The sequence below is a fragment of the Linepithema humile genome, chromosome 5 (genome assembly GCF_040581485.1).
Source record: "Linepithema humile isolate Giens D197 chromosome 5, Lhum_UNIL_v1.0, whole genome shotgun sequence".
NCBI classification, from domain to species: Eukaryota; Metazoa; Arthropoda; class Insecta; order Hymenoptera; family Formicidae; genus Linepithema; species Linepithema humile.
The window spans coordinates 14,138,809-14,154,012 of record NC_090132.1 but is presented as its reverse complement, the minus strand read 5'-3'; the positions used below and the strand labels follow the sequence as shown (position 1 = coordinate 14,154,012).

The 15,204-nt window shown below is 35.1% G+C and overlaps 1 protein-coding gene across 5 annotated transcripts in view; it reads left to right on the top strand.

Annotated features, from left to right (window-relative positions):
• The window catches only part of N (neurogenic locus Notch protein), a 260,349-nt gene that overhangs the window by 86,348 nt on the left and 158,797 nt on the right, over nt 1-15,204 (top strand). For 3 of the 5 annotated variants that reach the window (XM_067355433.1, XM_067355434.1, XM_067355435.1), the window contains 2 exons: nt 3,457-3,728; nt 6,633-6,828. In XM_067355433.1, the coding sequence (XP_067211534.1) occupies nt 3,457-3,728; nt 6,633-6,828 (468 nt within the window). Of the gene's footprint in view, nt 1-3,456; nt 3,729-3,753; nt 5,803-6,632; nt 6,829-15,204 lie in introns of those variants that run through there. The other 2 variants (XM_067355437.1, XM_067355436.1) reach the window with 2 other exon arrangements.

Genomic DNA, 15,204 nt, shown 5'->3' with positions numbered 1-15,204 from the left:
TGACTATCGATCTTTCACGCGGACGTGCCATGACTTTCTCGCGGAATGCCGCGACTACACGCAATAATCTGGCGATTCGACTTTATTAATTTTATATCTCCGGATAATTGCCGTTCTTTATAGGTCTGAATAACTTTCTGACTCGACTAATTAGGGAAATTTTGTACTTTTCGTAGAAATTCTCTCATATCAAAACAGTTTAATGGTAAATGATGCAACTGAATACACTTTTGTGAAAAACTTGGATATGTTTCTAATTGATCGAAACGTTTCGATGATATTATTAAATATTAAAAATAGAGAATTATATTTTTAATATAATCTGCACTAGCTCGAGTACATCATCTACTAATTTATCGTGTGAACGAATTAAGAACTTGGTTCGCGGACTAGGAAGAGACCGCGGAAATTGGCATGGAACCAGGAGGAACTTTGCACTCCCACGTTCTCGATCGTACAATGTACGACTATTTCAATAATCTTTATTATGCGAAACGAGGTTAAAATTGATGTAAGATACCCTTACTTCCGCTTGCACTAAACATCTCGATATGTTTTAAAATTCGAATTTTATTCAATGGTAAAATAATTACATCTTTTTCTTATTTAAAGTGACAATGTAAACATTAGGAAGAAAGATATTAAAATAAAGATTAGCGTTTTTAAAAATTTTATTTGCCGACTTTACTACGTATCATTATTGACCGAGTTCCGTGTTTTCTCGTTTAATTAGAATACACCCCAATAAGCTCTATATTATATTTACTGACGAAATATGAGGCATATATTCCAGAGATTTTAAAGGTGTGTTTGAGTTATTAGTTAGTACTGTTAGAGGCTGTCTATTCAACTCAAAAAGTAGATTGCTTAATAGAGCACGTTGTAATACGTGATAATTAATAGCCATATTCTCATATATTACCATTCACAATACAGATCCTCGATTTTTATTATTGTGATATTATATTTTCTCTCTCTCTCTCTCTCTCTCTCTCTCTCTCTCTCTCTCTCTTTAATTGTGTTATTATATTTATAGGTATATAATTATAAATTTATATGTATATATATATGCTATAAAATGAAAATAATGTAAAGAATATTTTGAATATTGTAATATTTTTTATTATTATCAATGCCGTTATTTTTATCACTATGATGCAATAATTAGTGATTTTTGCGTAATGTATATAAAAAATATTTAAAATATATAGAATTATTTGCATTGAATATATATCCAAAAAACTATTACATATAAAAATAAAATTAAAGTTATATAAATAATATTTTGTATACATTAATTATCTTGTATCTTTTGAAATAATTTTTTATATATGCATAAATATTATTTTTCTAATCACGTATACGATTGTATACATATGTGTTATATATTTTTCCGCACGCGCGTGATATATATGTTTCTCTTTGTGTATGGTTAATTGTGCTTGCTCGAAGCGTTGATCGCAGTGGCGCTTAAATAACTCTATAATTGATGACTGTCGTAATTAGCGAGCAGCGTGGTGAGCCGCCTCTCGGCGAAACGTTTTGATATGCGTTCATAAACGTGCGAAAGTCTTGCACGCCTTGCCAGTTGCGCGCGACAATCTTATCGTCGAATCGTGCTCGCTCGTTTGCTCTTTCGCTCCTGTTCGATGCTTGCCACGTTTCCTAAACACTGGCGCTCGTGTAATTTACGACTCTTTCATGAATCCGGTTCGTGGTTGCGAAATGGAAAAGACGAACTATTAAAATATTAAATTAATACAACGGCCTCGGATTTGCGACAATTTCCTTGCAGAAAGAAACATAAAACGAGAAACGTAAAAGAATTGATAGTTTGCATAATACAAATGTATTCTCGGTCCCTCGGATATTTGCACTTATCTACGTGCTTACAAGAGCAATACTTATCTACGTATTTGTAAAATTATTTAAGAGTAAAATGTACGTATGTTGGAATATTTGTCGATAATTACAATCTTGTTCGCGCAACATCTCAATCGGCTTATCATGGTAAATAGCGATAGCGAGAAACCGCGTTAACGCCATGTTTTTATTCACTTTTGTCGCTATTTTTCTTTATTTTAATTGGAGATAATATTAAATTATTATATTACATTAATATAATCGAAATATGTATGCGAATTGAGCGGTAAAAGTATATTATGTACAGTATTGTAACTTAAACTCGAAAGTAAATGGGTGAACTCATTTCATATACGCGCCAATTTGTTTCGTGCCGTAAAGAAATAACAAAGGTTTTTTCAAGATACAGCAAAGATATGTGTTTTGCGTGAGATTGCCGTAAAGGACGCGTAGTTGTGAGAAAAATGTTCAAAACCTGTGTCTCTTTATGCTCCAAAGAGACACAGGTTACCTTAAGGGTACTTGCTCTCCTAGGTTCTTTCGCATATCGATGGGACTTTCTTGTAAAAGCGGCGATCGATAGCTTGCAATATCAAGTGTCTCGTCCAGCGTTCATTAGGGTCCGTTAGAACATCGTTTTTTGCGAAACCTGACAGAACACGGCAATACAATTTCCTTATTGAGAAAACGCAATCGTTGACCTCCAGTTGAAACGGTATTTGCGCATCTAATTTGTTACTCTATGGCTATTCTGCGAAGCTTTTGAATCGGTAGACATCGAGGCGATCGAATATGAGATCGAACGCGTGCAAATAATTTGCAAATTCCTAATAAAGGCTGAAGGGACACGAATAATATAGAAGACACGCTCAATACAGAAGACACGAATAAATTCGATTTCAAAATACAGGTGTAGGCAATTCGAGAAACGCATTGTGGGTTTCTCGGTGAAGCGAGATCACGAAAGGACTTTGTTCTCTTTCTCTTGCCGTTTCACGCGATACATTCCGTAGGGATTATAAGAAGTGCAGCGCGTCAAGTTTAGATACTTACTTGGTGAATCTAATGATACGTGTAACGGGCCAGCCGCAAAGGCTCTTCGTCTTTCTGGGCCTTTCGTGGAAGTCTCAACCGCAACGCGAGAGGTCGTATCTTTTCGCGAGAAGGCATTATGGTTCCCCACGAAACCACCCGAATTGATCGAGATGCTGCTTTCTTTCTTTTCCGCCTTCCGTTTCTTTGTTTCTAGAGAATTTAGAGTGAAACATTATTATTATTATTAACAATAAAAATAAAACTTTTATTACATTTTTAATATATTGTTTCAGAGCTCTTTTCACTCGTTGAAGTAAATAATTCCAAGTACACACAAATCTTTAAATAACAGTTTTTTTTTTATTGAAATGACATTCAATGTGATATTATGATTTATATGCGAAAAGTTACACGAAATTATGAGAAACAGAGAAATATTATTTAATTATTTAATTATTATCAATCCACCGTTCAAAATATCTGTCAATGTTTGCAATAAAGAACCAAATATCGTAAATCACCATTTCTGGAATTCACCATGATGTAATTCTGTTTCAGTTGCACGTCAAAATACGTGGGAGAATACTGCCAACATATGAATCCGTGCTATACAGGGTCGCGCTGCCAGAACGGCGGCTCGTGCAGAGTGCGCGAGAGCATCGGGGGCGGCACTCCGTCCTTCGCGTGTTCTTGTCCTGTAGGCTTTACTGCCAGCTTGTGCGAAATCCCCATCGAGAATGCCTGCGACTCCTCGCCCTGCCTCAATGGCGCCACATGCAATCTCAAATCATTGCACGAATATGTGTGTATATGCAGCACCGGATACACAGGTTAGTATTTAATTTCTATTGACGCACTTAAGGAGATCCTGGAGTCATCTGTTTTACCGTTAGAGTTTTATATTTTGTTTAGGAAATATCTTTTTCGAGTATCCTAAAATTATGTGTGCTGTATGGCACCTCTCTGATATTATTTGGGAACTAATCTATTGCTGTTTTTTCGTCTGTTATAGCGATACCAGACGCATACGTGTATAAAAATAGTTAATTAGAAATATCTTTTATATTAGACTTCTGAATTCAATTTTAATGATTCATTAACATTTTGTTACACAGTTCACAGGGTGCAATACATTTATTTAAGAACTGTGTAAGAACTGTTGAACTTTTATATGAAGCGAAAATTGATAGCTCTAAACGCCATATTATCCTAAGAGCATGTGAATATAGAAATATAATTTTATAATTAATTTTCTTTTTCGAAATAAAGTCGATGCTGCATCCTCCCTTCTTATGTATACTTTAATCCTGGAAAAGGATTTATAATTATAAACAGACGACTTCAGGATTCTCTTAAGACAAGTAATTTTAATTACTTTCAATCTATTACTTTCAATCAGTTTACATTCTTATAAACACGCTAAAATATATTTTTATATTTTTTGATAGTAACAAAATTTATCAATTTACGAATTCAAAATCTCCTACATCAAAAATTAAATGTCACTAATATGTTTATAATAGTTTAGGATTGAAAAATCTTGATTTTGACCAATATTTGAATCGATCAAACTCAATTGAAATAAATTCTCAATTAATTCTCAATTATAATCAATTCTTTTACTGTTTTTCTCAGAGCTTATTAAAAAATTACTTGTATCTATTCTGGATGAATTGTGTTGATAAAATAATTAAAATCCACTCTTTATAAGTATCAAAAGAGTTAATGAAAAGATATGCGGATGTTTAAGAAGGTATAATTGCGTAAAGCCATATTAAGTCCGACAATGAATAATAGGTCATGCATTAATCATCGAATACTTAAGTACGCTTATCGACTCGTGTGGGTTGAATAGCAAGGTTAATAGATAGACGGGACGATAGCTTGTTGCAATTAACCAGTTCGCATTGTAATATAACCGTGCGTCATAAAGAAACGTACGAGACTAAGCTATAACTGTAAATTTGCATTCTCGAGCTATCAAAAAATACTCTGTGTGTGTGAGATATTAGATAATCATGATTCGTGATTTAAGATATTAATTTTTGTCAACATTAATATGTATTAAATGTAGCCATATCGATTTAATTTCAATATCAAATTTGCGCGGATTGCGGAAGCTAAGGTACGGTTATACCTTTTACGACTGTTTCTTGGACTCTAAAATACCACAGCACGTGCTAGTATAGTTAAGGAATAAATCTAGAAACAGAAGAGGTCTTTTGAAAGAAAAGCAAGGAGAGAAATAAGAAGAAAGAAGGAGGAAGAAGGAAGAAGGAAAGGTAGGCTGAAGTGTGCGCTTGTAGGATAATTGGCGGAGAACCATGCGGCATTTCGCTGTGGCGGTACCTTTGGACGAGTGGTGCTCAGTTTCCTGCTTTAACTTGTAAGAAGAGCTGTATGCTAATTTTGAAATTATGGTAATTTGCTTTGTACATCAATATTAATTATTTTTGTGATGCTGGATTAAATCTTGTTTTTTAGGTTTTTTTTGCCAAAAGTCTAGAATACGAAAATAAGTTATTCACACACACACACACACACACACACACACACACACACACACACACACACACACACACATCTGTAAAATTTATTTCAAAAATTTGTGAATTTGATGTATAAAGTACGTGATTTATTTCAATAAACGAATTAAAAATTGTGATAGATTTCGTGAAATATACTCGGGACACGAGCGTTGAGTACCACTAAGGTTGCGGGTGCACAGCGCAAATTGCAGAAGACATCTTGGCTACAAGAGAACAAGTAGCGACTCCGATAATTAGTTTCACCGATAATCAGTAGTCCACGAGAAGAAAGAAAAGAGAAACGTTTGCCTTAGATACATGTTCGATCGTCCTCCATTTTAAAAGATATCTTTACTTGCAAAGCAAATGCTAGTCGGTAAGAAATGCTGAACTAATTTATTCTTATCTTTGCTGGAATCTTTATCTATGAAATTTCACTCTAATATTTTTGCCATAACGTTCAAGTCTTATAAGTTTCAAGAGATGTTTAAAAGTTTCAAATTCATGCGATGTGGTAGCGATTAAGCACCCAATCTCTTGCAGAAAATGTCTGCGTTCTCAAGCCCTCAACCATCTCTAGAAAATTAAAGGACTGTATATTGTTGTATACTTGCACCTATAAATATTGTAAAATGTCGTGGTAGGTTTTAAGAATATAATTATGATTTTATAATTTGCTAAGTTTATCTACTTGAAATCAATTTAAAAGCCAAACTTTTCAACATTCAGTTTTAATACTTTGCCTAATAATATTATAAATATACATTTTTAATCAATATGATTTTTTGTATCGTTATGATCAAACGGTAATTAGTATTCCTGTCATTCTATGTACATATACAAATTCTCAACAGTCAAGTTTTTCAAGTTTATAAAATTTATAATGTGTGGAAATAAATAAAAAATAAAAAATTAAAGTATCTAAAAAAATTTGGATTATTTGTAAAATATTTTTGACGGACCTAAGATTGAAAATTTCAAGGCAAAATAAAATATGTTTAAAATCAAATCAAGTTTATGTTATTTAGAAACAAATAAAGGATACAATGAAAAAATTTATACTCGTAATTTGAAATTGAATCAAGATTCTAGTTTTCAATGTTATTAACGTTTGCAAATTCTCTTAATTCTCTCCTTCTATCATCCGTAACAAGATTACGCATCGATATAAGGCGCTGAATAATATCGTCTTTTTTCATTTTGCAGGCGAACATTGCGAGCGACAGGATTACTGTGCCTCTTCGCCTTGTCGAAACGGAGCTGAGTGTCGCTCGCTCGAGGACAGTTATAAATGCACATGTGCACCTGGCTTCACGGGACCGAATTGCACGGACGACATCAACGAGTGCGACAGGAATCCGTGCCGACATGGTACCTGCAAAAATACTCACGGATCTTACAAGTAAGTAGAACGACATGTTTAACATTGTGCATATCTTTAGCCTTGCTTCTGAAACGATTATATGATCGTGAGCAGCAAGGTGAGCGTTTCGATCGGAATTCGGGGACATTAATAAGATGAGCGTTTGAAAATGGACACTGAAGACACTACATAATTATTGCTGAAATGTCGTCATCGAGATAGCCGAGAAACCGGTCTTTCAATGTCCTTGGAGAAAGGTTGTTTAACATGCAAGTCAAATATTAATGCCGAGCATCTTTCAATTTTTAATTCGAAATATTTCGATAAGAATAAGACTTAAATTAAGATTTTGTTAAAATAAAGCGGACCGCGTAGGTTTCACTTGTAATTTGCTCAGGAATAAGATCTTGTTTCGTCCGGCTAAACGTTCGCCGTTGATACATTTTAATGATAGGAACGTCGTAAGCACGCGCGGCGGAAAGAAACGGTCGGAATGAGCAGTCTGAAATCGCTCGCGCGCATATCAAGACGAGGCTACAGGTCGGCAGCCGGCAGTCGCCCATTTGTCCGGGTTGCAGCGAGCGCGTGCATCGCGTGAAACGTGCACGGTCACGATCGGGCCGCGGATAATCGATTCTACGAGCAATTGGGATCTGCATATGTAGAACGAGGAAGGGGATTGCGGGTTCGCCACAAAGACGCGGACGAATAAGAGTGGTTCGCTCGCCGCCGCTGATCGTCTTCTCGAAAATATCGGTGCATCTCAACGTAGGTGGATGTGCCGACGGTGTCATTGGTCTCCTCGGTGTAATTACCAATTGAACACGGACGCCGGAACGCGGAACGCGCGTAACGATACGCGGCAACGTCCTGGATTCATCGGCTCGATTTCATGGTTCATTATCGATTTCTTCCTAATTCGGCGTTTCGTTACGTTAAAAATCACCTGCGTTTTATTCACAGAATTCCGACATATAATCGTGCTCCAATGTAAATTAGGTTAATCATCGAAATGTTTGACAAAAGAGGAAGAAGATAAGCACAGCGTTTGATTAATAAAATTGTTTCGGAGTAAACTTTTGAGGAGAAGTAGTTGGAATATCCGATTTACGTATTCCCAGCATAAGTATCGAGAATCTTGGCAATACTTGAAGGGATAATGAAGGACGTTAACGAGATAGTTTCTCGGAAACTATCAAAAATGCAAACGCAAAGATTAAAACGTGGTGGAAGATCAAAAGATGAAAGATTTCGCCTGGAATCTGTACGCAGTGGCACGAGTTTCGGTCGACAGGAATCGACAGAAAAAGCATAATAGCATCTTAGAGGGCGAGGGTAAGAGAGAGGTTTGACGAGGAAAAAAAATGAAAAAAAGAAAACTTACCGCGGAAAAGAAACGAGCTTGCCAAAAAACAGGTTTTGAAATGAGGCTTGGCTCTGCAAAGAGACCATAAATCCGCGCTTTGTTGAGATCGAGTCGAGATTAATCGGACCTCCGAGTCCGAGCTGACTGCACCGGACCAGATAATGTCGCTGGTCTCTACATTATATTGAATTATATCGGTTCAACACTGGAACTTGCGTGTATGCGAGAGCATACGTGTATAAAGAAGCTCCGCGTACTTTTAAGTCGCTTAAGTCGCATGAATAGCGAGAAAGGGCTTTGTCAGCGCATCGACATTCGTTCCTCAGCTGGCATGGCTCGATATATTCATCTTCATTTCGTCACGGATTTTCAGAGCGACACGAAAAAAAGTTACTGCATCAAAATGACAGATGATGAATGTTTCTTTACATTCTTTGCATTTAAAATAAAATAAGCATATTTTTACAGTTTAAATCAAATAAGATGAAAAAAATATCGAAAAGCGTGTAGAAAATGACATTTATCTAGAAATAAAATCTAATCTTTAGTGTTGACATTTTTTGGACAGATATATATATATATATATATATATATATATATATATATATATATATATATTGTTTCTTTAAAAATATATATTTAGTACCTGATATAAACAAGAAAAGAAAATATATTGAATAAAAGATAAGAATTAATCAGTGCAACTGAGTGCTTTGAGTTATATAACTGAAAATGGGCTGAAAACCAAAGACTCCGCCGGCATCGTCAATCTTTCACGGCGGCGTACGAGCAAGCGGGGCTGCAATAATGTTCAATTGGATCTAATAAAGACTTTGATGTGGCATACCTGACCGTCAGGTGGTGTCGGTAGGAGATACTATGTTATTAAATTGTTACGTAGGATCGGTACCGTAATGTCATCGCCGTGACGTGAGGGCAAAGAAAGAGAGAGAGAGAGAGAGAGAGAGAGAGAGAGAGAGAGAGAGAGAGAGAGAGAGAGAGAGAGATGGCTTGCATTATTTCATGAGTGTGAAATTTTGACGTGAAAATAATTAAATATTGCGACACAATCACGGAATCCGATTAGGTATCTTTTGGGTGTTGCCGTTGCATTGGACCGAGATATGAAATGCGGAGAATTTTCCCTTGGTGCAGGTAAACAACATGGCAATGATCGACTATGGGTATGTAAGAATGCGAGCATGCGAGTTTTTTACTGTACGGATGACTAGCTCTTTGTTTCTTTTGCGAATTGCATAATCGTACGCCTTTCTTTGCTTATTGTCCCTCAACCGTGACGCTCAGCTCTTGCTCTGGAATTCTATGACGTGATGAACAAATGAAGATATTACATGCTTTGAAATGTTGTTTCTGATGCGCGCCTTTTTAGAATCCCTTATATTTTTTTACTTTGATGTAACTGTTTATCATTATTTATCTCTGTTAATTATTATTTTTGTATGGATTAATATTGCGAAGTAAGGAAATAAACAATTTTAGACTAAAAAGTAGCCAAAGTCATCTAGATTTAATTATCTCAAATAATAAGTATATTCATAGTATATTTATAGTAAATTATAAGAGGTTAATGCATTCTAATAGTTTTGTCTTTGTTCTTCAAATAATAGTAACGTGCTATGCGATGAAAGAACAAGTGAGAAAGCGGGTGTGGAAACTTGCGCGTGTGTTCGGGACAAGATGTGATTTATGAAATAATCTCTCTCTGAAGTAGAATTTAATTGAGCGGAGGCGAGGCAAACTGAAGACCGGTGGTGTTCCTTAACCCCGGAATGAATTAACAGCGGATCTTGATCCAGCGCGGCCTCCACAGCAATTTTCGGGCCTACAACGGGTTGTGAATTGATCCCGAAAGGTCAAATTCTTCAGACTTCCTAGCTGAAGCTCACATCTGGCCTTTTCGAAGAGTGTTTAGAGTATTTCACGATACTTATTCATAATACTTTATATTCATAAATAATAACAATGTTTAAAAAGTAGTATCTATTTTTGCTTACATATATATATATTCTGATTTATATTTTTATAAAAAAAATTTTTTATACTAGTTGGTTTGGTTTCAAGAAGTAGGTCGATAATCTGTTTTTAATCGGAAGAATATAAGTTGAGTAATTTAGTATACGCAATCGCGTTTATACATCTCTCGATAGTTTTTTCTTGTTCTTTGATAAATATAATACGTAGGCGTATACGGCAATACATGTTGTCGCTCCATAATTCTCAAGAGTAGGGACAAAGAAGTAGAACTCCGTTCTCACAGCCTTGTCCATCTTGTTCATACGTGCTGCCAGCACGTACACTTTTGAACGTCACCGCGTTTTATGTGTCGCGTTCCATCTGCTCGAGAAACGAGAAATCCGAGGTTACTTTCCATGCAATGAAGAAGACCTCTAGACGAGGTCACACTCGGGTCGTTTAGTGGTCGCGAAGCAAGAGTCGTTTCCTCAGACCTCAGTGATGGCAGTGTAGAAAAAAATGAGGATCCTGAGTGATTCGAAGAACCCGTTTTCTTGATAGCGGCCGATAACTACGTGACCGGCGTGGCAACGGCCGGCATTTTCGTGTAATACTCGGTCGAGTCACTAGAAAACGCGCGATACTATGAAATTTTTGTCTATGCGGCGAAAGTATACAGGGTAGAAAACCGAGGTGTCTCCTAGAATATTACTATTCTCATCTCGTTGAGGCGGAGGTTTTGCCCTGTGTCGTAAGCGTCACAATCCAAAATTATGATATGATTCTTTCACGACATGCGTTCAGTGTCGGTTTCAAATAATAAATATAAAAGAGCATTTATTGTGCATTTTAAGGAAATAACGCAAAAATATATGGGAAAACAAGATGATCAATATTAAAATTAGTTTAAAATTTGTAAAAAAGAATATTTTGAAAAATTATTATATGATTCTAAAATATTCGATATGTTTTCGTATAAAATACATAATTTCTTTTATAGTTATTTAATTGAACTCTTGCAAATTGTATGATGTAATTCAAATTGATATAATTTGTGTAATTCGAAATTTGTTTCATTTATGTTTCTAGTTACATGCATTGCTGGAAAACGCTAGAAATCTTATTCTTAATTAATGAATGCTTGCGTTTGAGAGGGGGGCAATGGGAACGGATGAAAGGGATTTATAAAAAAATTTTAATGAGTGTAATTGCGCAAACGAATGTTGAGGAAAATTTATAACGTTACTTCACGCATGTGCGGCCTCGCAAAAAAATTGTGCATATCTCGCACGAAGGGCATATCGCGAGATATCGTTTAGCATGATGGGCGTCATCCTTAGCGTTCGCTTTAGTCGAACTAGGCAAGCGGACACGTCGGATTAATTCGCGTTACACGCGACGGAGCATTAGCTTAAAACATATTTGCATTCCGAGGTAAATTTTAAATTTAGTTATTTTATCCTTTTTATTGCGCGCAACTAATGAAAGATGATGTTATCCGCTTATTGTTAGATTTTTTTGAATGTTAAAAAAAATACAAATTACTTTTCTATTAAAAAGAATAAAGTTAAAAATTTTTTTAAATTTAAGAAATTTAAGAAAGAAAATCTTGTCATTATTAGTAAATTATTTATACTTGTAACACAGATTCTAATCTCTTGTATAACATAAAAATAAAAATAGTACATTAATATTCGTTACATCTTACAAAAAAGGCAAAGTTGTTAATAAGAATTCATGTAACTTCTAATTTTCATTTATCCTTTTCTATTAAAAATACTACATAATTTTGTTGTAGATTTTGAGTTTTATCTTTACAAAATATCAAGATAACCTTGGATATAAACTAGGAATTCGATATCATTTGCTACGTGTTAACTCGAGACATGCTTCGTTGACTTGGCACATTATCATTTCAAATATTATCACTTGAAACATTCGATAAAAGATTGATTCTTTTCTCTTGGTTGCTATTTGTATTTGCCGTCTGTTTTAATTTATCTTTTGGGAAACATCTGCAATTAAATTATAGATAGAACTTTTTAAATAGAGAGACTTTTTATCAAATTATTATTCTAGTAGGTATGCAAAAAAAGCAAGGTATTGTGCATAAACTTTAATATAGAAATTACAAAATAAAATTTTGTTCTATCTATTATAATATCTATAATACTGCATAATCTAGTATAATATCTATAATACTGACTTTTAAACATCTATTAATTTTTATAAATGTAATATGATTTACTTTAATGTGCGACCTGTTGCATTTCTCAAAATTACATACTTTAAAATAAAATGTAATTTCTACGCGGATCCGTTTCTGTACGACGATTCCTGTGGACGATTCCTGTGGACGATTCCTGTGGACGATTCCGCAATGTTAAGTCATGCATATTTTATAGCCTTAGAGCGGTAAGATCATCAGAATTAAGATTAAGAAAGATTGTTATATGTACAACTTTGCGTAGCGCTCGAACTAGTCACGACGCCGGTTGCGTCCCGACATCGAAATAGATTATAGTTGGTTGCACACGCAATCCGGCGTATGAATCAGCCACGCATCCTCCCGCGCGCGAGCGCAAGCTGCGAGCTATGCGACAAGCTGAAAGAATCTCGTAGATCTGGTCGATGACCTATCGAGGTAGCGTTTCTAGCGTCCGCGGTGCATCTTTGGTGCGGCGATGGGGAAAAAAACACGTTGGGCGCGACAAAGATGCGAGTCATCCGAGCGTAGAGAATAATTAAGGGAATTCCTGGCAAACCTCATCTGTCGCCTGCTGGCTGTATCGAATAGTTGTCGCCAAACGTTTCCGCGTACCTTTAGGCAGGGATTCAAACTAGTGTTATTTAGATTATTTCAATTTTAGATGGTGTTGACAACATACTTTATACTAATTTTCGCAAAGGAACGAAGTAGAGATTAATCTCATATATCAATGACATAAATCATAATTATATATCGAGAGAATTATTTGTCTTTCTGACCTTGCAGAAATTGAGTCTCACAAAGAATAGAGATTGGTCTACGCAATTCTTTATTTACGCCTTGTTACATGTGTCGGAATCGTGGATAAGTCTATGCATATTGTCGAAGCGAATCATGCGATTAACCGTAATAATAACGTTGTCAGTCGAGTGTATCGAGTAGGAGAGATCAAGCTCTCAAGGGTAAATTCTTTTGTTTTCCTTGAAATCTTAATGATATATGCTTGCTGTAATCATTTGTCGCTCTATATACATTCATGGACGATGAAGAAATCGTCACAAGTTTTTTAAATACACATATTATTACTGAATATTTTCTTTCTATTTTTCTTCAGAATCAAGTGTCCAAGTGTTATATATATATATATATATATACTTTATCTTATATATATATACTTTATCTTATTATTATGTAAACCGTTTATTATTGATAATTCCTTAATTCTTAATATTGATAATTACGACTGATAAATAGATCTTTTTTTTTCTTGTCCTTTTTGTACTTAAATTTATATAATATACAAATCTAATATAAAAATTTATAAAATATATTTTTTTTGTTTTTTAAATATGATAATATATAACGCGCTTATCATTGACAATCGGCGCAAGTATTATGGTATAATAGTTCTCGATCATACAATTACGAATGAAATTATCGCCTCGGCGATAATTGTTATTGCGACGAGTCATCAGTTATTGTTACGCCATGTCGATCGCGCATGTCGGCTATTTATAATGCAAATTGAATATCGTAGGTGAGTTCGATGGGATAATCGCTCGATTGAGTGCTCTGAGGCTTGCAAGGTCCGGATTGTTCCAATCGACGATCCGTGTCGACTTCCACAGTGTGTGAAAACGGAAGCGCGCACGCGTCGCCTCAATGAAAAATGCAAATTGCATGGCGAATAACGACGCGGCGAGATATAATAGCGGGACGCTTGCGTAAGAAGTAAAAGTATCTCGCGATATGCACAGACTAAAGAACCATGTGGCGTCTTGTCGCATAGCGCGCTCCGTCCATATTCAAGATGTGTGTATATGATTACGTGTGAATGAGATTACAACGTAGAGATATCTCTACCGGGAAACAATTCTTGCATTTATAATCTATTCCATATAATTTACTACGGTGTTAACTCATATTTATTTTACAAATATTTTCTGTAAACAATCTTTTGCTAATAATACGGTGAGCAAAATGTAATGTTAATGAAGAAAGTTTAGTATAATTGTAATAATTATTAATTATATATTATTGAATTAAAAAAATAGATAGGTAGATTTCCGGATAAGAAGTCTGCGTGATGCATGTTTTTTTTTTTACGAAAATACTGAATTTTCCATTAAATAATTATAGAATATAAAATATAATATTACAGTAAGTAAACTGTAAAGCTGTAATCATAGAATATATGTCAAGTTTTTTGGTTGCATCCTAATTTTACACTACTATATAGTTTGCACAGGGATAATATTTGATTTATACGGGGAGAGACGAAATTTTATTTTGTTACCGTAACGATATGTCGGCGACGTAATGATTATCGAGTTTGGCTAATTCAGACAATTAGAACGGTGGGAAAGTGGCCGGGATGTGTGTGCGAATTAAACAGCATTAATTCGGCGTTATGTGCTTCTTATTTCTACGCGCGCACGGTGTATCTAAATTTTCCAATGCGGAATTAATTTTTACTTAAGCGCCCGATTAATCGACACAAATTGAGGATTCTCGCAACAAAGCCAAAAGACCGTAATATAGCGGACGATGCACTGATCCACGACGATCGGGTTTGCTGTTTTATACATTTAGTCTTGCGATACTGCATCAATTTGTCCACGGAAGATATTAAATGCGGAAGAAAATCACCGATAGCAACAAACGGTAATCATAAGTTTTTGCGATTCTAATAAAACTAAACAAAAAATATTGACGGAAACGAGGAGCACAAATGTACATATATTGTGAACGTAATAAACATACCATAAAGGCAACCGTAGTGTTTGATTTACGTACAAGTTTGTGTAATAGTGATTGCATTAAATGCCATTGTGTAATCGGCTGGATAATGCAAATCTATGTAACT